The 25,879-nt window shown below is 28.5% G+C and overlaps 2 protein-coding genes and 1 long non-coding RNA gene across 8 annotated transcripts; 2 read left to right on the plus strand and 1 right to left on the minus strand.

Annotated features, from left to right (window-relative positions):
- Positions 1-516: 516 nt before the first annotated feature.
- Positions 517-6,782, plus strand: LOC658695 (acyl-CoA Delta(11) desaturase). 4 transcript variants are annotated; one of them, XM_008201714.3, is made up of 6 exons: positions 517-635; positions 2,862-3,102; positions 3,163-3,239; positions 3,357-3,562; positions 3,611-3,793; positions 3,849-6,782. In XM_008201714.3, exons 2-6 carry the CDS (start codon positions 2,883-2,885, stop codon positions 4,093-4,095), a joined length of 933 nt encoding a protein of 310 aa, XP_008199936.1. In that variant the 5' UTR covers positions 517-635; positions 2,862-2,882; the 3' UTR covers positions 4,096-6,782. The 4 variants fall into 4 exon arrangements, with proteins under 4 accessions (XP_008199936.1, XP_064213788.1, XP_064213789.1 ...); XM_064357718.1 differs by having other exon boundaries at positions 2,862-3,293; XM_064357719.1 differs by having other exon boundaries at positions 2,862-3,239.
- LOC135266818 (uncharacterized) lies at positions 2,018-20,926 on the minus strand. Of its 2 annotated transcripts, none has more exons than XR_010335010.1 (2): positions 20,698-20,926; positions 2,018-2,776 (listed from the first exon to the last, which is right to left on the minus strand). It is a non-coding gene; the product is annotated as an uncharacterized LOC135266818 (long non-coding RNA). The 2 variants fall into 2 exon arrangements; XR_010335011.1 differs by lacking the exon at positions 20,698-20,926 and adding an exon at positions 2,956-3,077.
- Positions 20,927-21,094: 168 nt separating this feature from the next.
- On the plus strand, positions 21,095-24,510 carry Z9desB (Z9 acyl-CoA desaturase B). 2 transcript variants are annotated; one of them, XM_008201706.3, is made up of 3 exons: positions 21,095-21,248; positions 22,831-23,045; positions 23,371-24,510. In XM_008201706.3, exons 2-3 carry the CDS (start codon positions 22,832-22,834, stop codon positions 24,207-24,209), a joined length of 1,053 nt encoding a protein of 350 aa, XP_008199928.1. In that variant the 5' UTR covers positions 21,095-21,248; position 22,831; the 3' UTR covers positions 24,210-24,510. The 2 variants fall into 2 exon arrangements, with proteins under 2 accessions (XP_008199928.1, NP_001180578.1); NM_001193649.1 differs by lacking the exon at positions 21,095-21,248 and having other exon boundaries at positions 22,832-23,045; positions 23,371-24,209.
- Positions 24,511-25,879: the final 1,369 nt, after the last annotated feature.

A 25,879-nucleotide genomic window follows, 5' to 3' on the forward strand; every position in this document is an offset into this window, starting at 1 on the left:
TACATATAAATAACGTATACAAACAAAATATCAAATGTTCAACTTTACTAATAACTAATAACTGAGCTACAAAAGACACAACTATCGCTTTTAATATGGAGTTTGATTACCTGATGTTTATTGGGCTAAAAAATTCCTGTTTATTGTTAGCACCGTTATGTTACTAATATCTGCGATAAGAATATTCAAAAGAAAAAAATATTTGAAGACTAAAAAAAATCTAAGATTGTGGAAGCTTTTTACGTCATTTTTTGTTGAAAAATAGTTCATAGTTTCACTGTTACAGACTAGGAAGAAAAAATACACTAAACGCAATCTTAGTTAAAACATCTCAGAACTGATTTCCGAAATCACTTTTGTTTTTGTTTTTTGTTTTTTACTCATTTTAATGTCCTACTCATTGTCATAATGGTCCAGGAAATGTTGCAACATCATTTGAAAAATCTAAAACGATCAGACAAGAGGTGGTAACATGGTAAAAGTGGTTACCGAATATGTAAGAGGCGCATGTGTTATTTTCGTTGTGATGTCCTAATCTTCAATATATTAGGTACAGTAAGTACTTTGCTAAAGAATTTAGTTGTTTATTATTTGTTCGACTTGGTGTGAATGTGATTTGGAGTTATCTTTTAAAGGTAATGTACAACCTACATTAATTTATTACAATAATTTTATTTTTTATAAAGCATATTGTGTAAAATAAATATAAGTAAATATTTACATTTGACGTAATTTATTAGTTACTTTTTAACACTAAGCATATTTTTAAACTTTCTTTAATTATTGCAATAAATTTACCTTTTTATATTTATATTTCTAAGTAGTTAATAAAGTTAAAAAACAAAAAATTCAAAAAACTTCAAACTTCATTCAAAAACCGATAATATAATAAGAAAAAAATATGTATTTGATGTAATTTTTATTAATATTTTAACTAAAAATATTCAATAAAAACGTGGTTGTTATATTAAAAAATGTAATGTAATCTCAATCAAGTAATAAACCGTTTATTTAAGTTAATTTGTTTTTTCTCTTAAGAATGTAGGATATAGAAAAATACCTAATTTATATAAATTTTCTTAAAAGCAGTTTACAAAACTCGAAATTAAGATTAATTTAGAATTAAATAAAACAATTAAAATTTAGCTGTTATCTATTTTACACTGCCAAACGTCAAGTTAATCGCGAATCAAAAAACCGGCCCTAAATTCATGTGAAATTTTGAGAAATAACGCAAGAATAAAATATTCATTTTAATGAGGCTTTAAAATTCCTATAATTTCATTAAATTTTTATTTCTTGTAGATCGTCATCTCAGAAATGTTTGCTTTCGCAATAATGAAGAGAACAATTAGGAATTAAATGAGATAATCCTGTTTGTAATTTATAAGTTTCTCAATAACATACCAATGCAACTATATAACTGTACAAAAATTTGTAAACGTAAAAATTGAAAAAATCAGAATAACAGCATTCATTACAAATAACCAAACCTACAAAAAACTTCGAACGTTTTTGTGTTTTCTTTAAGTTAAAAACATCCAAGTAAAGGATCGATTATTTGTAATCTTAAATTTTTTCAACAAAATGCTTTCTCAAAAGTTTTGATACACTGTTTGTGATAAAATGTGTTTCATTTAAGCTTTGATACTTACCAAAATTACATTTAATTCTATTTAATCTAAGTATGTATCTGTTTTTTTTTAAATTATTATAATGAATACTTGTGCACCTGTTTGATTTTTTGTGTTTTCATCGAGATTTTTATGTGAATTTTATTAAAATTTTCCAGTGCTCAAGACTATTTTTTATGCGCATTTACCTCAATATACAGTCTACACAGTCTGCTTTAAAAAAAACATTCAGAAGTTTAGTTAAAATGCATTGATACAAAATTACTGCAATATACAGGGTACCTGACAATTTTATTTTAAACAAACTAGAATTTGGAGGTTTAAGTGAATTTGGATCTGTAAGGTTCTCATTTCCGCCAAACTTATTTATTTAAAAACTAAACGACATTATAAGCAAGAATTTTATTCTTCACAAAACAAAATAAGGCAAAGTTACAAAACATTCTGCTCCCACATTTAATAGAACTGTTAAAATTTAGTTTGTTAAACAAAATTTTTGGAGTTTTTCCAAAGCACTCTTTGCAAAAACGCGTTTTTCTTAATTTTACCAACATCTGAGGTTAGATCATTTCTGATACATCGTTGTAATAAGGAACAAAAAGGCTTCTTATAAATAGAAGTAACAAACATGGCGTCCATGTATTAAAAACGCCAACGTCGTATTTTCTCTCAATACCAGTCCACCGCTATAAAATTGGCCTTGATTAAATATCAAATGCGAAATGACAGAGTTATCGATTTTTAAATTGGAAAGTGCAAATCCAAAAAAAAGAAAAACTCTAAATATTTTGTAAACGGATAAATTTAGGTATAGAAAAGCTTATAAAAACTAACTAAAATAACTCTGTAATACAAAAAGGCATTAAAAAATATACCTTTCATTTTAAAATAAGTAAGTTGATGGCGACTTCCGGTATAACCGAAAGTGGCACCAACTTGAAAATATTTTTATTGAGAGATTATGGTTGTATACAAATTTTCAGATGATTATCCTTACTAGCCACAGTTTGAATTGAAGAACTCGTTTTCACCCCTGGTTTAAAAATCCATTCGTGAAATAAAGCGTCCGATATACACTCAAACTCGTCGAATAAATAACTATTGAATGTTTTCTGTTCAGTGTTGGTCGAGTCTAGAACTTTCTAAAAAAAAAATTGTTGTTCTTTATGTAGCATTATTTCAGATTCTAATTTTACGATTGTTTACTAGAAATATATCAATTTTCAGGATTTCTTTTAATTGTAAAACATGGCCCCCAACAGCACAGTAACTACCACACTCACAGCATCAGAATTATCACCTAGAGAATCAAAAATATTACCTGAAGTGACCTATCGTACACTTTGGGGTAATTTCAAAACACCCCTCATCTGGCCAAACATCATCGGAATAATCTCAGTACATGTTATTACAATCATAGGATTCGTCACATTTCCGTATTTTCAACACAAAAGCACTTTTGCGTGGTGTAATTTTCTTGCAATTGTAGATCTAGTTCAGTGTGTATTTATTGTACCTATTTTTTTAGGTTTTGTAACAGGTTGGGCTGGAGGTTTTGGAGTAACAGCAGGAGCACACAGACTATGGACTCATAAATCATACAAGGCAAAACTTCCATTACGAATATTGTTAATAATTTGTTATGCGATTGCAGGCCAAGTATATTTTTGATTTTTTACAAAGTTTGCACGACGATTTTATTGTAATTGTTATTGTTTGCAGAACAGATTGCGTGAATGGGTCAGAGATCATAGAGTGCACCACAAATTTAGCGAATCAGATGCTGACCCACATAATGCAAATCGAGGTTTTTTTTTCGCCCATGTTGGATGGCTAATGATGCGGAAACATCCGGAGGTTTTAAGAAAAGGAAAATCAATTGACTGTAGCGATCTGTTTGAAGACTCGGTTGTTGTATTTTTCGAAAAGTGGGTATTTTGCTTGGAAAAAAATTGTGAACATTAAAACAATTTTAGGTTCTTTTGGCCAATGAAATTATTTTGGTGTTTCATTTTTCCAACAATGATTCCGTACTTTTGTTGGAACGAAACCTTCTACTGGTGTGTGATGAGTTGCATAGCAAGATACGTATGTGGCCTTAATTTCACATGGTTAGTTAATAGTGCGGCCCATATGTTTGGAAACAAACCTTACGATAGGTGAGGAAGCTATATTTCTATAAAGGATAAATATTCTAGTTTTTCTTTCTTTTAGAAAAATCCAACCAGTTGAAAATTTGATGGTTTCTATTTTGGCAATGGGCGAAGGTTGGCACAATTATCATCATACATTCCCTTGGGATTATAAAGCAGCTGAATTAGGAAATTACAAAGTTAACGCTACGACCTTACTTTTAGATTTATTTGCCAAAATAGGATGGGCCTATGATTTAAAAAGTCCATCGAAACAGCTTATACAGCAAGTTATAGAAAATCATGGGGATGGCACACGCAGAGATTAAACTACACATGAAATTTTCGAGCACTAGTTAGTCTGTGACTTTGAAATTAAGTTTGCAACATTGAGTTATGTACAGGGTGCTGCAATTTGGATGTCCTTTCGTTTAGCTGTAAAAATGAAGAGTTTAATTTTTTTTAATAGGTATCATAGGCGGCTGTGATATTTTTGAAAAGCTTATTTTTTCAGATTTAATTTGTCTATTTGTGTACATTAATTTTAAATATTAAAAAAATAACTTTTCGCTCTTTCTTTATAGTAGGCAATGAAATTTTTTTGGATTCTTAATTAAAACTATAAAAATTGTATTTCACCCAACAAGTATTTATAATTTAATATTTTTTAAACACTAATTAATTCAAAAACAGCAAAATAAATTATTATTTGATAAAAATTTTACAATTAATAAAAAATATTTGTTTTCAGATTTAAAATGGCAAGCTTACATTGTTATTCTATTTTCTAATTAAACATGAAATGTCGGAAAAAGAAAAATCTTATTAATTGTATGATTGCCGGTCAATAAAATTTTATTTTACAAAAAATGTCAATCCAAGCACCATAATCAAATCCCATCGGTGGTAAAAAAAACATAACATTATCAACGTCACCAACATTGCACTTCACTAAATCATAAAAAAAAATGTCATCAAATGATAGTGACATCGTTTTCAATTTTCTGCACATTACTTTCAATTATTTTAAATTTTATATATTCTATCAAAAGTATGTAAACATATCAAACTGAATTTATATTGTTTTCAGTTCAGGAAAAAATAAGCTTTTCCAAACTGTCATAGCAACTGTGATTCCTGACAACATTATTAAGTTATCTGTAAAAAAGTGTCTGTATAATGTTTTTGTTTCAAATGTGTATCTTTTATGTAAGAAAGATATGAATTTTTAAGATTTCGCTTAAATGTTAACTTTTGTTTATAAGTAGTAAACAAAAGACCCTAGCAAGATGTGGTTTTGACCACAATTATTTTCTCAAAAAGTAGGCCTAAGAATGTATGTATGTATGTTTTTCTTTAAACCTCTCAGTTTCGGAGATGCCCTATTGGGACATTCAAACTGCAGCACCCTGTATCTGTATACAGGCCAAAAAATTTTAAGTTTATATTATCTGTCTATAAAAAAATTTCATTTTTGCTAACTTAATATCAAGAATCAGGATCAGTCATTTTTTACCTTCTGTATTATCCATATTTTTATTTTGCTATAAAGAATACAGAGTGATTCTTTTAGAAACTATATTAAAAACTTTTTAACATTTAATATAACTAGAGCTTTGAAATTTTGTATACGACCCAAATTGACCATTCTGAGTTTAACTAAATGATTTTCAAAATAGCTGAGTTTTCGGAACTACAAAAAATTGGCGCCAAGTTCCAAATTGTAAATAGTAACTACACATTTTATTGCATATTTGAATTCACCTTCTCAAGCTGAGTAAACTTTTCCGAAGTTGTAGGTACTTGCGTGTCATAGTTTTTGACATACGTCAATTTTTTTTGTTAAAATTTTCATTTGCGAGTGTTTATCTAAGACATCACAGCCCTTGAATCCTTTGCGATAGGTAAATATTTTTCTTTTGCATTTGATAACCGAAGGTTCAGAGAGTCTTCTAGTATTTTCAAAACTGTCAATTGTCAAAAAAACTGCTATACCTCAATTTTTTTAAATATAACGGCCCTATTTTCTTAACGGCAAACGAAAGAACATCGATATTTACAGTTACTTTTATCAATACGTACTATACCAACCTCTTATAGTTTTTGAAAAAAATCACAAAAAACGATTTTACTTCGTAATTTTCATAGTTAATCAAGTATACCTTGCAAAATAGTTTACAATTGTCAAACTTCAGCATTTTATTTAATTTTTATTTGGTTTATTATGGAATAAGCAGTAAAACAATAATATTTAAAAATGTGTTATTATAATTAAAACTCATAATTGAGTGCAATCGAATTTTGAACTTCTTGAATGAAAATAGTGAACAAATCGAACATTTCTTTTAATTAATAAGACAATTTCATCGTATTTTTCGAAAATTTACATGATTTCAAAATTTCTAAAACATTCAAAAACAAAAACATCAAAAACATCATTTTTTAATCATTATTTTCAAAAAATCATAGTAGCTTTGCAATTTGACAGATGACAATCCTGAAAATTTGAGAAGACCCTTTGAACCTTTGGCTATCAAATACAAAAAGAATATTCACTTATTTTAAAGGATTCATAAGCTGTGATATTTTAAATAAACTCTTGCAAATGAAAATTTGTATAAAAAAATTGACGTACGTCAAAAAAAGATAAGTACTAACAATTGGGTACATTTTATTCAATTTAAAGAGACAAATTCACAAATGCAATAAAATAGATGCCAATTTCTCGTAGTTCCGGAAATTCAGCTACTTTAAAAAAAATTTAGTTGAAATTTAAATTGTATACAAAATCTTAAAGCTCTGGGTATATTAAAACTTAAAAAGTTTCTATTGTAGGCCCTAAAAGAATCAGCTTGTAGATTTTTTATATTTTTCATGTTAGCAGTAAATAAATATACTCGTAGGAACAAATATCCAAATTTGCGTTCCTTAGAAGTATAGAAACATTTGTTTAAAATACGTTCATTTGTTGTACCTATATCATTAAATTGTTTGTAATAAACTGACATAAAGCTTACTCAGTTTCCCTATTTTTATTCTCATTTGAACCGATATGCAAATAAGGTGTAGGTATAGTTCTTTTTTTTATTATCAACTGTCAGTGTCAAAATTCTGATAAAGACCAGATTATATCACCCTAAAAGTTCATGTCCAACCACTTTTGAAACTGGCTGTATTCTGTATTTGACATTTTGAAAATTGGACGTTAGTGTTAATCGTTAATTCTTTAGCCTAAAGGTGGTCTAAAATAACTAAATATGTTGTTGTAGGTGTTTTAAATTGGAGACAACTTGAATAATTTGGAAATTGAATTTGCTAGGTAAAAAATTACATCAACCTTAATTAAAAAAAAAACCTATTTATGACCAACCTGACGATTCTTAGACAGTTGATTATAAAAAAAATCGACTATATGTTTAATTTTATTTTATCTCCCTTACAATAGTAATGAATTAGTAAAGGAACTTTCCATTAAAAAAATTCTTCAAAATGATTGTAGCAATTTGTTTTCTAAGAATAATAATCTAGATATATTTTTTTCTCTAAAAACAATCTTAAATAAGCGAGTAGAATCCATAGAGCAAGTGCTTTATATTCTTCCAAAACTAAAAATAATCGGAGAAATGAAAATCATACTTATCATTTTACGTAATTTAGTGTAGGTAATATTAATTAAAACGTGACATGCTGCATTTACGTGTATATCAGTCGGTTGCAGTTATTTATTAAAGCACTAAACATATCATACATATTATTGGCTTTAATGTTTGAAATCACTTACAGTTGTAACAAAATTTCATTTAAATCATATTGAATTATTGAATGTTCGTTAATTTAAAAGTGACTTGTTTGTTTCAAGTTCAATGTAAGTATAAAATAGACAAATTATATGCTTTATTCAATTTAAAATACCTACTACATTTACTTAAATTTAAATTTAAATGACGTCTGTAAAAACTTTGAGCACTATTTTTACGTGTGTTGACCTTGAGGTAGTATTGACGAACTTTAGAATATTTATTTATTATTCATTGTATAGATACTTCAATCATATAACTGTTTATTAATATTTATATGTAGTTATCATTATTATATTTTGGTGCCATTATTTTCGGTTGTCGTTTACAAGACGTTTTTATATTTTATTATAAATATACAGACTGATTCAGAAATACTGAGTCTGTTGGCAACACTGGACTTAAATTTTTAAGGATACCAATAGAGTACGCGTCCAGTTAACAACATTTTAAGATTTTTGTGGGGTTGTACGTCAAATGATTGTTAAAAAAAATCGAATTTGGTTGCAGTGTTAATGCTAATTACGAGCACAAATACTTTCAAATGTGTTGCCAACAGACTCAGTATTTCTGGATCAGTCTGTAGTTATAGTATATAATTATATGAGTCTTATAATTCTATTGTGTCACAATAGAATTGAGTGCCACAATTATGTCTTAAAAAATGAGTGTAACTTATAAAAATCTGTTCAATCCATTTCCTGTTAATTTTGTTAATTATTTGGGCTTTATCAATAAATGACTTGACGCTGTTATAATGTTATAACAATTTCTGATTAATTCCCACGTATTGCTCCAACTTGGATCTTTAAAAAGATCCGACAAAATGTTCATTTTTTTAAGAATCTTTTTCGAAATTCTTTTACTTATCAGATTTTGCAAAAAATAGTTTATTTTTAAATCGTTCCCCAGCTTGTCGATGTGACTACTCAAAGAAGAACGTCAATTTTTGTCACAAATTTCAATTACTATTTTTTCCATATTTCTGACGATAATAAAAATAAACATTTTATGTTTTACATATAATTTTATCTTTTGTATAGTCAAGTAAGTGGTTTTCGCAGTATTGTTCTGTATTATATTCTCTATACTTAAATTTTATCAAATACTTGACAAAAGAATTAATTGAAGACTTCACAATAATAAGTACCTATTTTAATCGTCGCATATTTTTAAGGGCTTGACGTTATTGTTGTAGTTATTTATATTATGTCTCGGAATCTTCTTGCTGTCGTAGGTTTAAGTAAAGCTATTTTTTAATAATGTTATCAGTGTTATTTTTAATCATTCATTTAGCTGTAATAACATAACATATAAGTTGATTTTTTTAAATAGGAATTATAGTTTGCTATGACATTTTCGAAAAGCTTATTTTTTTCTTAACTGAAAGCAATATAAATACAGATTGATATTTTTATATACTTTTGATAACAAATATATTTAAAATATTTGAAAGTAGTTGGTCGTGGAAAAATTATTTCACATAGAAATTTTGCGAACAGTTATTAAAGTAAAAAATAGGAAATTATCAAAATACGCTATGTGAAAGTTATTTTCAATTAAACAAAAAAATATACAATGGTCGTAGATTTTAATTGCATAAAAAATGTGCAGAAAATGGAAAACGAAGTGTCACTACCATCTGATAACTTTATGATCTAGCGAAGTGCATTGGAGGTGACGTTGATAATGTCATGCATTTTTTTACTGCAGATGAGATTTGATTGTGGTGTTTGGATTGACATTTTTTGTAAAATAAAATTTTATTTTAATAAAATAACAATGTAAGCTTGCCATGTGAAATCTAAAAGCAAATAATTTTTATTAATTGCAAAAAATTAACTTCATAATTATTTATTATGCTGTTTTTGAATTAATTTGTGTTGAAAAATCATTTAATTATAAATACTTGTTGGGTAATATATTTTTCATAATTTTAATTGAAAATCCAAAATTTTTTCATGGCCTACTTTAAAGAAAAAACAAAATGTTACCTTTTTTTAAATATTAAAAAAAAATTATTACACAGACATCAAATCAAAAAATAAGCTTTTCAAAAAAATCACAGCCGCCTCTGATTCTTATTTAAAAAATAAAATTTTATGTTATTACAGCTAAACAAAAGGTTAAAAATCCCTGATAAAATTATTAAATTCTCTGTAAAAAAGTGATTTATAATGTTTTTGTTTCAAATGTGTATCTTTTATAATATTAATAAGGAAGATATGTATTTTTTAAGATTTTGCTAAAATGTCAACTTTTGTTTATAAGTCGAAAACAAAAAACGATATCGGGATGCTGTTTTGACCAAAATTATTTTCTCAAAAAACGGACCCGAGAATCTGTCACCTGTTTTTCTCTAATCCTCTTAGTTTCGGAGATCTCCCATTCGGACATCCAAAATGCAGCACCTTGTACTAAACATTAACACACTATTTAACTTAAATCCGACAACAACGGTACAATAGAGAACAAAAATAAAAATATATATATTAGAAATTACAAATTAAGTGGCTTGGAAAAAATTTTGAATCACTCTAAATCTCTAATTTTTTATTACATTAGTTTTTATTACATACATAACTACAAAAACTATGGTTATTATTTATATTTTTAAGGACATGTATTTTCTTTAGAATCAGAATCATTGTCCAGTTTTGTTCACATAAAATCTTACGTTTGCTTTTTGAAGCATATTAATGCACCATAATTAAAATTTAATGTAAATTTTGTACTCAAATTTGTAAAAAACTTTCCAATTGAAAAAAATCGACTTTTTGAATATTTTTTTTTAAATAATAAATTTGAATACAAAAGTAATAAACCTTTGTTTTTGTTAAATCAAAAAATGTGAATTATCCAATACTTATGTGCTCGCTTCACATTTTTAACAAATAACTCAATTCGGCACCTGACACGTTCAAGGTCTATAACCTAATAAACATCAGAGTATTAATAATCTCAACTCTCGTCAGAAATATGTTGTGATGTGGTCAAAGTGCAGACTACTGATGGTAATGATTACGTTTTATTTTATTTAATAACAATGGAAGATAATCCGATAAACAAATGTGTTACAGATTATTAAAAAATTTTGTTTCAGTTCAAATAACTGAATAACAAACGATATATGCTGATGGCTTTCTAAGATGTTACCAATACAGGCTGATTCTTTTAGAGCCTACATTAGAAACTTTTTAACTTCAAATTTAGTTAGAATTTTAGAGTTTAACTAAATTATTTTCAAAATTGCTGAATTTCAGAAACTACAAGAAATTGGCGTCAATTTTCAAATTTTAAATAGTAACTACCTATTTAAATAGTACCCACTTGTTAGTACTTATCTGTCATTGTTTTCGACGTATGTCAATTCTTTTATATAAATTTTTATTTGCAAGGGTTTATTAAAATAACACACCTTGTGAACCCCTTTAAACTAAGTGACTATTTTTTTGCATTTGATAGCCAAAGGTTTGAAGGGTCCTCTCAAAGCTTCAGGATTGTCAATTGTCAGATTGCAAGGCTACTATGATTTTTTGAAAATGATGATTAAAAAAGGATTATAAAACAGTTTTTTTTCAAATGGAACGACCCTGTTTTTTCAATGGCAACCAAAAGAACATCAATTTTTATGAAGACTTTTACTAACATCTTCTACATGGTGTTGGAGAATGGTCTCCCAAGAATTTCAGACTGCGTTTATGATTTTACGAAGCAAAATGTGGTTGAAAACCTTATACAATTTTTTCTTAAAACAAATAGTTTTCTCAAAATCAAAATGGTCCCCACTGTTTGGGGGCTGCTAAAATAATGCTATGAACACAAAAAAATCACATAAGTTTTGCTTGAAGAATTATTGTTGCTTGGTAACTATTTTACATTTACTACTGGCACAGCTACTATCAAAGCCAAAATGTTAAAGTGACTTTGTTATTGAAAACCAATTTAAAGTTTTGCTCTATGGCCGAATATGCAAAAGCTCACTTTGTATTTGGGAGTATAACAGCAGTGCAAGTAATGCCGTTCAAAGGTATGCAGAACGTTTTCCTCAAAGGAGAGTTCCAGATAGGAAACCTGTTCTTGGTGTAGCACAACTTTTGCGTACACCTGGCTTATAGTAATACCAAGGAATCAAGGAAGGTAGAGGACGAGACGTGGGAACGGTTGGAAGTGAAAATGTTGCATCGAGTTGATAAAGTTCCTTCACCAAGTACTCGACAAATAGTTAGGGAAAAAGGAGTGAGTCGTTGAACGCTATGAAGAACTTTGAAAGATCCTCTTCTCTATCCGTACCATTTACAAAGAGTTCTGTTATGTTCTTCTGTCTTTTGGTGTTTATTTTGGTTTTATTTTGTAGTTCATGAATTTATTAAAACTTTGTTTCAATGCACATTTTAATATAAATAAATAAAAAGCGTGATTCTCGAATGGTATTTAGTTGGAAATAATCTGTGTTGATCAATATTTGATCAATAGGTACGTAAATTTTATAAAAGCTGCAATCATAGTTCAGTTCTTCACAAAGCTCCTTGCTTGCTTGCTTGCTTGCGTTGATTAATATAGCGACAAATTATTGACTATTTTGGTAAAAAACGCAAATTTGGAAAGTTTTGATGTATTATGCAGCAGAATTTAAAAAACAGAAACATGACATTCGTGACATTGGTCGCGAAAGGCTGGCAGAAAATAATTGTTTCTTTTTTTATTGCTAAGTAACAGACTTTTCTTAACAAAACGATTATTTTTATTCATTAACTTAACAATCTAATTATACAGAAGCTCTCAAACAGTGGGGCTGATTTTAAATTATTTATTTTTTAGAAAAAATTTTATGTTCGTTTCCATTTTGTCTTATAAACTCACCCTGAAATTATTGGGAGACCATTCCCTAACACTCAACAGTTCAATATTTATCTCAACAGTTTTTGAAATAATCGCAAAAAACATCATTTTAGCTCATTATTTTCATTTTTCACTTTCAAAAAATACGATAAAATTGTGCTATTAATTAAAAGAAATGTTCGATTTATTCACTATTTTCATTCAAGAAGTTCAAAATTCGATGGCAGACTGTCTGAGTTAGTTTACATAATTCACTAAGTTGTAATAAATCATTTTTAATATAATTTTTTACTGCTTATTTGAATAAATAAACCATAAATATCGATTGCCGTTAAGAAAATAGGATCGTTCCATTCGAAAAAACTTACAGAGTTATAGTAAGTTTTGATAACAATTTTGAAAACACCATACTAGCCATGAATTTTGACAATTGACAGTTTTGAAATATTCTTCTTCAAAACTTCGGTTATCAAATGCATAAAAAATTATTCATTTATCGCAAACGGTTCAAGGGCTGTGATATTTAAAATAAACTTGTACAAATGAAAATTTTAACAAAAAAAATGACATATATCAGACAGATAAGTACCAACAAAGTAAGGAAATTTTACTCAGCTTGAGAAGGTGAATTCAAATATGTAATAAAAATGTGTGGTTACTATTTAAAATTTCAAACTTGGAGCCAATTTTTTGTAGTTCCGGAAGCTCAGTTAAAAAATTAAAAAATTTCTAATGTAGGCTCCAAGAGAATCACCCTGTATGTGTATACATTTTGGGTCACAGTTTAAGAATCATCTTAAATACTAAAAAAATTTGCAGACTGTAAAAAAAATTGCCGCAATTTTATACATTTGTTATTCTGTTTTAAATTAAAAACAGCTTCTAAAGACGCTTTAATAAAGCGAATTCGGTAAGTCCAAAAAGTCTACACTTAGGTCCCTTTTTGTGTCAGATTCCTTGTATTATTTTATCAAACCATAAATGATTATTCTACCAATTTACATTAAAAGCGAAGAGTGAAAAAATATTTTTAGAAGGTATTGTACACGGCACCAACAAATAATTTATTTTCTCACAAAATTATACTAAAAACCCGTAGATTTTTAATGAAATGATATCAAAATCTAAATAAAACAAAACCAATAAAAAACCCAAAAATGTAGTTTTCGAAAAAAGAGATTTTTAATCAAAATCAGTAGGAATTACAACAGTACCTGTGAATAAAAATAAATCGGAAGCGAACAATGAAAACAAAATATAAACAAACTATCTAAACTAGAATGGACACTTATAAATAGTGTTATAAAATCAGAGTTCAAGTATATGCTCTTATCACAAGTACGTATAACGATTTTATCAGATTGCTATTTCTAGTTACTATGTTTATGGTGTTTATCTATGAAATAAGTTTGCTACGGTTTTTTGAAATGATTTATTTATAAAAATGTGAAACATCGTTTAAATGATGATATACCTACTATTAGTATTTGTAAATATTAATAAATTAGTTCATAAAGTTCATCACAGGTCAGAGTGATTCCAAACAATATAAAATCAGATGACATTTTGAAATATTCAATAAAATGCTTCGACACAGAAATTGCATAATATTATGTGGAAAAATCCACTTTGATAAATTTTGTTTTGCATAAAATTTGCACTTATTTTTAGTGTTTTAACGTTCTTCCCTTATCCATGGTACCTATAGGACTAAAGTAACGTAACTATTAAATAATCATCGTACTTATAAGTATTTTTGTAGTTCCGGTAATTACTTATTATTTAATCAATTGCATTGTATTTCTTATTGCAAAAGCAAAGCAACTTTTAGGAAAAGAAATTTGGTGATAGTTGATATTGCAGATAAAATATAAGACATTTGTAAGTATAGTTTGCAATATTGTAACATTCAATTAAATAGAAACAAAATAAACAAAATATTTGGAAATTAGGTAGATATTTAACATGTTGTGATTTACCTTATCACGCGCATTTTTCATTCACCTGTCACATGAAGTGGAAGTGTTCAAAGTTAAAGTATCGAAATTATTTCCTTATTTTAAACGGAAAAATTTATTTTTTAATGCGTTTTTGGATTACTGTAGTCATTTTAAGGTAGTTTTCATAAGCTCTCTCTATACCTAAATTTAGCCGTTTACGAAATATTTATGGTTTTTAATTTTTTTTTGAAGTCGCATCTTCCAGTTCAAAAATCGATAATTCTGCCATTTTTTAAAATTTGGAAATATTTTTTAGCTCATGTGAAAGAGCTTGCTTTGGTGTTATCAAATTTCTAAAAAAGAATAGCAAACCCCAACTGTTTAAACTTAAGTTTTCAGAACTTTAAGCACCCATAACTCAATTTTTTCAAATATAATAATGCCACAAGTTTTATTTCATTAAATCGTAGAGAATTTAATTCTGCATCGATCTGTATTGGCATTCCATATACTTATGTTCAATAGATTTCAGGTTACAATGACTTCTTGTTGGGATTGAGAAATTCATTAGCCATACGCCTTTTCTCATAGGTTGCCATGGAAACGAGAAAAAAAATGTGAGAAATTAAAGTTTTTTAAACCACTATTGAATCAATTTTTTTTGTTTTCACAGTACGGACAATACAATTTTGAACAGAACTTGTCGTTTGTTTAATTAGAAATGTTTTATGGCAAATTATGCAAAAGTAGCTGGCGTTAGTAAGAAATTAATTTTCTACAATGTCAAACAATGAAACATAACTTGAAAATTATCAAGTTGCTAACACAGATCGATGCAGAAAAAAATTCTCTTCATTCTAGTAAAATAAAAATTGGGCCATCCTATATGAAAAAATTAAGTTATGGGTGCTTGAAGTTGTCCAAACTTAACGTTAAAATTTTTGGGTTTATTAACTCCTTCTTTTCCAATTTTGAACACACTAGAGACCAGATGTAGGCTTTCTCTTTTAATACTCAAAATATGATTTCAAAATCTTTAAAACTAAGAGAGTTACCGATTTTTTAATTGACAGTTGCAAATCGAAAAATTTTCAAATAATCTTAAATATCTCAAAAACGGTTAAATTTAGGTACAGAGAAAGCTGATAAAAACTTCCTTAAAATAATTCAACAAATCTAAAAACGCAATAAAAAACATAGTTTTCCATTTAAAATAAGAAAGTTGATAGCGACTTCCGGTATAACCAAAAGTGCTGCCATATTGAAAATATTTTCATTGGCAAAAACTCAACGGATTACGACTGAGTACTAATTTTCAAATAAATATCTTTATTAGAGCTTTCAAATACTTCTAATGTGGTGTTTAGACGGAACAAATAATATTCATTAATTTTTTTATTACACCCACTAATGACTTATTCTTATTAATATTTATCGATATTTATTTATTCGTACGATCTTCAAACGACCTAACATATTTTAGTGTCATTTTCAATGATACTGTAATAATTAAGAAACTCACCAATCGATTTAATTATTTAATTTATAGGAGATTCCACCACACCATTGTTTAATTTTTCTATTTACTATTTTAATACGATTTTAAAATTTAGATAAGATAGCGATACATTTGAAGCTAGAGAACTATTTATACAAGTATGTACCTAAATATGTAGATAATTATAGTATGTCATACTTTAAAAAATGTTTCAAATAATAGACACTTGTCTGAGTGACATACGTAGAACGATATGCCTAAAGTTCACCGTGTTGATCAGTAACTAAAGTACAGGGTGTGCCGTCTAAACCCCACATTACAAGTATTGAATGTTCTAAGAAAGATCTGAAAGTTGGTACTCAGTCATAATTCGTTGAGTTCTGCTCAATTAAAATATTTTCAAGATGGCAGCACTTCCAGTTATACCGGAAGTCGCTATCAACTTTGTTATTTTAAACAGAAAGCTATGTTTTTCACTGCGATTTTGGATTAGTTGAATTACTTTAAGAGAGTTTTTATCAGCTTCCCTACACCTAACTTTAATCGTTATCGAGATGTTTAAGATTTTTTCAAAATTTTTGGATTTGCACTTGTCACTTAAAAAATCGGTAACTCGCTTAGTTTTAGAGATTTCGAAATCATAAGTGGAGAATTAAAAAAGAAAGCCTATATCTGTTCTCCAGTGTGTTCAATTGGAAAAAAAGTTAATAAACCCAAAAATTTTAAGGTTAAGTTTGAACAACACTCAAGTACCCATTATTGAATTTTTTCAAATAAGATGTCCCAATTTTTATTTTGCTAGATAAAGATGAATTTTTTTCTGTATCGATCTATGTGCTCATTCCCTATACCTATCTCTGATAATTTTTAAGTTATGTTGTTTTTTTATGTCATTGCAGGAAATTTCTTACTAACCACAGCTATTTTTGCATAGTTTGTCATAAAAATATATCTGATTAAACTTAAACGAAAAACTATGTTAAATAAATTCATTAAATGTTGGTTTAAAAAACTTTAATTTTTGGCATTTCAGTTGAAAAAAATGAGTCATGGGTGCTTAAAGTTCTGGAAACATAAGTTTAAAATTGTGGAGTTTGTTTTTCTTTTTTAGAAATTTGAAATTACCAAAGGAAACATCTAGGCTTCCTCTTTCAAATGAACTAAAAAATATTTCCAAATTTTTAAATGTGGCAGAGTTATCGATTTTTGAACAAACCTAATAACATATATGGGCTTTCTCTTTAAATTCTTCAAATATGATTTCGAAATCTTTAAAACTAAGAGAGTTGCCGATTTTTTAAGTGACAGGTGCAAATTAAAAACCATAAATATTTAGTAAACGGCTACATTTACATATAGAGACAGCTTACGAAAACTTCCTTAAAATAACTCTAGTAATTCAAAAACGCATTAAAAAATATAGCTTTTCATTTAAAATAAAGATGTTGATTGCGACTTCCGGTATAACCAGAAGTGCTGCCCTCTTGAAAATATTTTTATTGCACAGGACCCAAAAGATTATGGTTGTACACAAATTTTCAGATGACTATCATTATTAGAACTCCCAATAATTCTAATGTGGAGTTAAGACGGAACAATCTGTATAAACTTTATTGTTAAAAAAATCATCTTTCATATTCTATTGTTTGGTTATCTGTTTGTTAACGAAATCAAGACTATTGAAAATTAAAACAAAAATCACACTCAAAATTTCGACAAAATGTTAGAATGATATATTACTTATGTTTATATTTACAACGGTGGCAGTGACCTATCAATAAAAGCTTCACACATGATGCAATATCATGCCAACTTGAATGGCTATGGATGAATCAGTACATGATCAGTGTGAGAAACATTAATAAAGCAAGGAAAATTACAACTTAAATAATTATGTGGAAATAGTAAAAATATTTATTTTTATAGAGTCATTTACTAGACAACCGTCTACGAAATTAGACATTTTTTTCTGATTGTTTTCATTTAAAATTGCTAAGTGATAGTAGTATAAAAAATGTTTTTATTTATTAATTTTAAATTATCAAAAAGGCTAATCTGTTCACGTTTTCGTAATATTTATGTTTCATAATAATGATCTTATAAACTTATAATATAAATACATACTCTAAATTTCGAAAAACGTATAATTTAAATTTTGATAATCAAAGAATATTGCCAAATATAAAATTATAGACGAGTTTTGTCTCTTTAATTTTTTTGAAAATATGTAGCTACCTACATAATAATTAAATTATAAATGAATTGAATTTATAATTATAATTATGAACAAAAACAAAAAACAAATTGCTGAGTGTATAGAGGTTAAATTGAAGAAATCTGGACAATCATTCTGGATTAACAACGTCTAGTTTTTTTGGTTTTCCCTTAAAAAAATAAAAACAAAAATTACAAATTTTTGATTTTTCTCAATAATTAAAAATGCGCAACTTTGCCCTAATTTAACCGACCTCGTATCTCTTATAATAACTGAGATCCCCATGGTAGAGCTCGAAAAACGGACACCCTGTATGATTGTATGTATAGTATTTTTTTCTATTTGTTATATAAAAAATAATATTTATATATAAAAAATATAAAAGAAAATTATTTCCAAATTTTCTCTAAAGGAAAAATCAAAGGAAAAATAAAAGAAAATATGAAATTTCATCATTTTAAGTCAATGAATCTTTGCTTACTTATCTTACTAAAGAAGAGTAGCCTACGCTTCCTATTTTATTATCATAACCCTTTGTTTCTGCTCATTGGTCAACGAATTGATGTAACATTATGAGAATTTAATAGTGTATACTTCTTAAGTATAAGTATTCAGTGACCTGTATTTTACACTTTATGTATTTTTTTGAGCAAAGTTCACTGATTTAACTACCTGGTACTTAAAAAAATAAATCATGTATAAAACATTACTGATGTGATACCTAACATTTGTTTTGTATGGATATGGATATTTGTATTACAATTATCAAAATATTACAACTTAAAGTTTTGAGTAAAAACTGTGTTTTCAGCGTCCAGAGAACGTCGCATTTAAAAATTTTGTTTTCAATTTTTCATCTAAAGATACTCGTAGTTCTAAAACTAATTATTTTGAGAAGTATACAGTGTGTCTCAGCGATATTGAAAAAGTCCATTATTAACCTTCAAATACTAAATTTACCTACTAACCCCCTGACTCACCCAAAATTATTTTCTAATATGTAGAGTGTTTCCGAAATAACCTCTTTTTTGCATTCTTTGATGTGGCTTTTAACACTAATAATATGTTTTTAAGGTAAATTATTATTGGACGATTTTGCTTTGTTTTTGAAATAATTTATTTTTTTTAACGAAAACAAGCTTTTTAAAAAAAAAATTTACATAAAAACTACGAACTTCAAAACAATAGAACTTTCACCAAATTAAAGAAGAATGTTCAAACTTAAAGGATGTATGTTTTTTTTAGATTACTGCAATCAGGAAGATACAAAAATAAAGAGGTTTGTTGTAAGTTAAATAAATTGGAAATTTTAAATAAACACCAATTTTTTTCTTTTTGCAGTTAAGTGTATTTTGCTAATTACTCAAAAGATATTTAAACATTACTTTAAACATTAAAAAAATATTAACTACTTTCTGAGTATTCGAAAAGTAAATATAAATATATTTTTTTAAGTTTTTTAAAGATTAGTGTGTATGAACGAAAAACTCACAGCAATTGGTATATTTTTGTTTTACTCTTTCACAATTTTTTTAAGTAAAAAATAAAATTTATAAAACACTAGACACAAATCCGTTAAATGTTTTTTATTGTAATAACTAATAACTAATAAAGTAATAAGACGCCAAGAAAGATTTAGAATTTTTTATAAAGTAAACTTGTTTAAAGAAAAGGATTCTGTATAGTGTCCGCTATTGGAGCTCCACCATGGGGATCTCAGTTATTATAAGAGTTAAATTAGGGCAAAGTTGCGCATTTTTATGCTGAGCAATTATCTGAAAGAAAAGATTTAGTTTTTAACTGATGAGAAAAAACAAAATTTTACAATTTTCGTTTTTATTTTTTTAAGCAAAAACCAAACAAGACATTTTTAAGTAGAACATTCTTCATCGACAGTCATCGACTTTTCCAAGGCGTTGTTGATGTCAGAATTACAAAACTCAACTTTGTTTTTTTATAGACACAGTATTTGATACTTGTATTTTTGAAAAGTCTTTTGTTTCTGATTTCAATGATGTATCATATGATATATGATCGAATCGAATCAACTATGATTCCTATTTAAAAGAATACAACTTTATGTTATTGCAGCTAAACGATAATTAGAAAAAAACGCTTACAACATTATTAAATTCTCTGTAAAAAAGTGCCTGTATAATGTTTTTGTTTCAAATTTTTATCTTTTATAATGAAGAAGATATAAATTTGAAAAAAATTTGCTCAAATGTCAATTTTAGTCGAAAACAAAAAACAATAGCGAGTTGCGGTTTTGACTAAAATTATTTTCTCAAAAAACGGACCCGAGAATGTGTAATTTGTTTTTCTCTAAATCTCTCAGTTTTGAAGATCCCCTATTACTATTCAAATATTACAAATATTACAAATTTCAGTTTTTTCCCAATAATTTCAAAAATTAAAAATTATCCTTCAAATAATTTTTTAGCATAAAAATACGCAATTTTGCCCAAGTTTAACCGACCTCGTATCTCTGATAATAACTCTGAGATCCGCATAGTGGAGCTCGAAAAACGGTCACCCTGTATTAATGTTAAAATAAATAAATTCTTCAGAAAAAGTATTAAGTTTTAATTTAACATTTTTGTGTGAATACCGTAAATTAATTGATAAATTTCACATACATCACTGTTACCAACAATGCCTAGTCCTTTCAAAATTTAAGTAAATTGTCCCTCAAATGGTCTGATGTTCCGTTTGTGTCATTCGACTGACCTCAACTTTTCTTATCATTGAGTCATTAAATCAACACATAGCACGGACGGCAGACACCACGACAGACCACCAGGCCACCAAAATTACCGCTAAATTCCATCAATAACACCAGTGTCCAACCCTGGAGAGGGGCTCGATCACGCCACCAGATCGCCAAATCACTGAAGCCCGCGAACTACGAACATATCGCGTGATATTTTAGCAACGGTACGACCATGCGTTGGGGCGATGCCGCCGATTCTCAATCAAACCTAGTTCAGGTCTGATCTTTGGACTCGCGGCATGTCATGAAAATTTGCTCTATCTAATCATCAAACGCTTACAGATCTGTATATAAACACACATTTGCCAACAGCACGCCAGTCAATTCACAACACCAAAGGTGTAACAAAGTGGTTGAGTTAATACATTTTTTTTTAGTTTTCTCTAACGGATAGTTACCTATAATTTTTTTATTCAAGTAAGTACCATCTCTACATCTTTTTCTCCCTCAAAATTGTTCAAGTGTAATTATTAAAAGTGAAAGAAAGGAAGTTAAATTTATCAAGTGAAACTGTTTTTTGCCAAGAGATTAGATTTAGAAAAAATGTCACGAAATTGCGGTGAAAGTTGGTGAGATTCATGTTCTATAGGGTTTGTCTTTTTTACGTTATATTACTTTTTTATTTCCATTTTTTTTACGTGTTTAGTTTGTCCTTTTAAAAAAATATGTTATTTTTTGCATAATGTTGCTTGAAATTTTTAAATTTCAAATTACATTTGTTATGTTCCACCGATAGGCTACATTTTTTATCATAATAAGTAAAATATTAGTCACACTATTTTTTTACAATTTTACTTTTTTTGCTTTTTTCCCAACTAAACACAGTTGAACTTGACCTTAATTCTGTATGTAGAATTCTGTTTCACATAAATTATTTCCAACTTACGTAAAAATAATTGCTCACTTCTTACTTTTAAATAAAAACAACAAAATCATTTGCTCTTATTATTACAATGCAAGCAGTGATTAAAAAAACACGTCGTTCCTTTCAATAATAATTATTGAATGCAAATTTTTCAAGGACAAGTGTTACGATTTCATAATGAAAAGTGGGTGAATCGAATCAAACAATCCGAAATACAGACTAATTCGTATACAGGGTGTATCAGAAATACGTGTGTTAATTTTACCACGTAATAACTCATATCAAATATAACGTTTTGCAAAATTCTTATTTATAATTTTCACTGTTTTCCTCTTTTTTTTTGTGCAATCGAGCGGGTCAGTGTTTAATAATTAATTTGTATTCATCGCAACAATTTTCATTGTTGTTTTAAATTTTATAAATAAATTTAATATTTTAAATAAAATATTGAAGTTTGACAATTGTTGACCATTTTGCAAGGTCTACTTGATTAACTATGAAAATTACGAAGTAAATTCCACTTTTTGTGGTTTTTGTTAAAACACTGTAAGAGATAGTTGTAGGACGTATGGATAAAAGTCACCATAAATATCGATGTTTTTTCGGTTGCCGTTAAGAAGATAAAGCCGTTTCATTTGAAAAAACTGAGTTATACCAGTTTTTTAATAACCATTTTGAAAAAACATACTGGCCATGAATCTTGACCGTTGACAATTTTGAAAACTTTCCAAAAAAAACTATTCTACTTATCACAAAAGGTTCAAGGGCTGATATCTTAAAATAATCCTTGTAAATAAAAATTTTAGATATATGTCAAAAACTATGACAGATAAGTTGAACAACAAAATAAATTTTACTCAGCTTGAGAAGGTAAATTCAAATATAAAATAAAATGTGTGGTTACTGTTTAAAATTTCAAACTTGGGGCCAATTTTTTGTGGTTTCGGAAGCTCAGCCATTATGAAAATAATTTAGTTGAACTTAGTTAATAACTTCCTAATGTAGGCCCTAAAAGAATCACCCAGTATACAATTTCAATTCCAGCATCATCTGTTGACCTTCCTGTCTTTCGTATCAATAAATCGATCTCATTATTAAATATTCAGTAATTGTAATGAATGTGTATTTTTCCAGAATGACACCAAATGCTTCAATTCCAACTGGTGTTCTCCACGAAAATGACGAAGAAGTTTCCAATGCAACGCTTCCACCAGAGGTCAACAAACCGGACGACCGCAAACTGCAGTTAGTTTGGAGGAACATCATTTTGTTCGCTTATCTGCATTTGGCCGCTTTGTATGGAATCTGGATCATGTTCACCTCTGCAAAAGTCGCAACGTCTCTATTTGGTGAGTAATCAATTGATTCAATCGGCGCGGCTCCAACTTGTCTGTCGTAATTCTGAAGATAAGAACCTTACCGGTGGGGGCGCCACTGAGAAAACAGTAACCATAAATGGCGGGGAAATTTTTATTTCAAATTTCAACAAAAACACTATTATCGGGAAAAACCGCGCAACGCTAGTATTTACCACCACATGCTTTTAAACTGACTCTCTCTATTGTAAGAAATTAACAATTTACACGCAGAAATTACGAAAATTTCGTTACTGTTTTCGGCCAGTACATGTCGTCACCAGAGAGCGTCCAAATATTGACTCAACCAATTTTACAGGCATTCTACTTTACCAACTTGGAGGTTTCGGAATAACGGCTGGAGCTCACCGTTTGTGGGCTCATCGTTCGTACAAAGCCAAGTGGCCTTTACGTCTAATCCTCACTTTCTGCAACACTTTGGCCTTTGAAGATTCCGTCATCGATTGGTCCAGAGACCACCGAGTCCATCACAAGTTCTCCGAAACTGATGCTGATCCACATAATGCCAAACGTGGTTTCTTCTTCTCTCACGTTGGCTGGCTTTTGTGCCGTAAACATCCTCAAGTAAAAGAAAAGGGCAAACAAATCGATCTCTCCGACTTGTACGCTGATCCGATTTTGCGATTCCAGAAGAAATACTACACCATTGTAATGCCTTTGGTTAGTTTTGTAATGCCAACCGTCGTGCCAATGTACCTCTGGGGTGAAACCTTCAAGAACGCCTTTCTGGTCAATCTCTTCAGATATTGTCTAACTTTGAACGCCACCTGGTTGGTCAATTCCGCTGCCCATATGTGGGGAGATAAGCCCTATGATAGGTTTATCAATCCAGCTGAGAATTTCGTGGTTTCGGTTTTGGCCTTGGGTGAAGGTTGGCATAACTACCATCATACTTTCCCTTGGGATTACAAAACGTCCGAATTGGGGAAATACAGTGTGAACTTCTCGACCGCTTTCATTGATTTCTTCGCCAAGATCGGATGGGCTTATGATTTGAAAACTGTTTCATCGGAAATGATCAAGAAACGCGTTACGAGAACTGGAGATGGAACGCACGAAATTTGGGGATGGGGTGATAAGGATCAGTCTCAGGAAGACTACCAAGACGCGATTATCACTCATAGGAAGAGTGCGTAGAAATGCACTTAAGACTGATTGTTAGGTAACTTATGTTTGGCTGTTGATTCAATGGTTGTATTATTTGTTAAGTGTTTTATTTAATGGCAGTGCACTCAATTTGGTGTTGATTCACTACCTTTTTTATTTATTTTTTAGTCTCAAATTAGTGTAGATCGTCAACAGTGATATAGGATAAGTCAATCTAATAAGTAATTAATGCTAGTTGAGTTGGTTGTAATGTTAATTTAGAATTAAGGTTTTTGTAATGTAATGAATGCATTGTACAAATAATTAAAGAATTATACTATTTTTGAATTAACATACTGGTTTGTTTTACCAAAAAATTCCTCTATAAATAAACACAATTGAAAAATTGTTATTGAAACAAATTATGGGTATATTATTATTCAATTTGTCTATAAAAAATAAAAAATACAGTTCATAAAAATGAGCACACTAATTACGAAATTATGGAAACACTAGTTTCATTGTATAATATTGACACGAAAACACCATAATAATTTTTATCAAATACTTAATCAATTTTAAAATGATGCATTAATATTAATTAATATTAATAAGAGATACGAGGTTGGTTAAATTAAGGCAAAGTTATGCATTTTTATGCTGAATAATTATCTGCAAGAAAATTTGAAGTAGCATTTTAGTTTTTGAATTATTAAAGCAAAACGTAAATCTGTAATTTTCGTTTTTATTTATTCAAGCGAAAACCAAAAGAACAAGACGTTTTTAATTAGAAGTTCTTAAGGCACAAAAAATCTAAATCTGTCATTCTATTTTCTAAGGCGTCCTTGATGGCAGAGTTACAACACTCAACTTTCGTTTTTCTTTATGTGTATTATTCCTGACTTAAACGATGCATCACATGATATGATCGAATCTTACATGCTGATCAAAATGGAGAAAAAAGCATTTTCGCGAAGAGTGCTTTGGAAAAAACGTCAACAATTTTGTTTTTAAACAAACTGGATTTTGGAGATTTAATTGAATTTGGATCTAGAAGGTTCACATTTTCGCCAAGCTTATGATTTAAAAACTAAACGAGATGATAAGTTAGCAGTTTATTCTTCGCAAAATAAAACAAGACAAAATTATAAAAATTCTGCTCGCATATTTAATAGAACTGTAAAAATTTTGTTTGTTAAATAAAATTTTTAGTATTTTTTTCCTAAGCACTCTTTGCAAAAACACATTTTTCTTGATTTTATTCAGCATGTCAGATTCAATCATATCATGTAATACATCCTTGTAATCAGGAACAAAAACACTTTTCAAAAATATAAGTATCAAATATGGCGTCTATAGGTTCATAAAAAAAACAAAAATTGAGTGTTATAACTCTGATATCAAGAACCTTGGAAAAGGCCATGGCAAATTTAAATTTTTTGTAAAAAAAGTGCTTGAAGATTGTCTAACTTAAAAACGTCTAGTTCTTTTGGTTTTAGCTTAAAAAAATAAAACAAAAGTTACAAATTTTTAATTTTTCTTAATAGTTCAAAAACTATAAATGACACATCAAATTTTCTTTCAGAGAATTGTTCAGCATAAAAATGTGCATCTTTGCCCTAATTTAACCGACCTTGTATCTCTTACAAGAATTGAGATCCCTATTGTGGAGCTCAAAAAACGGCCACCGTGTATAAGTTTTTATTTTAATTTCGCAAAAA

Source organism: Tribolium castaneum, chromosome 7 (assembly GCF_031307605.1).
Source record: "Tribolium castaneum strain GA2 chromosome 7, icTriCast1.1, whole genome shotgun sequence".
In the NCBI taxonomy this organism is placed as follows: domain Eukaryota; kingdom Metazoa; phylum Arthropoda; class Insecta; order Coleoptera; family Tenebrionidae; genus Tribolium; species Tribolium castaneum.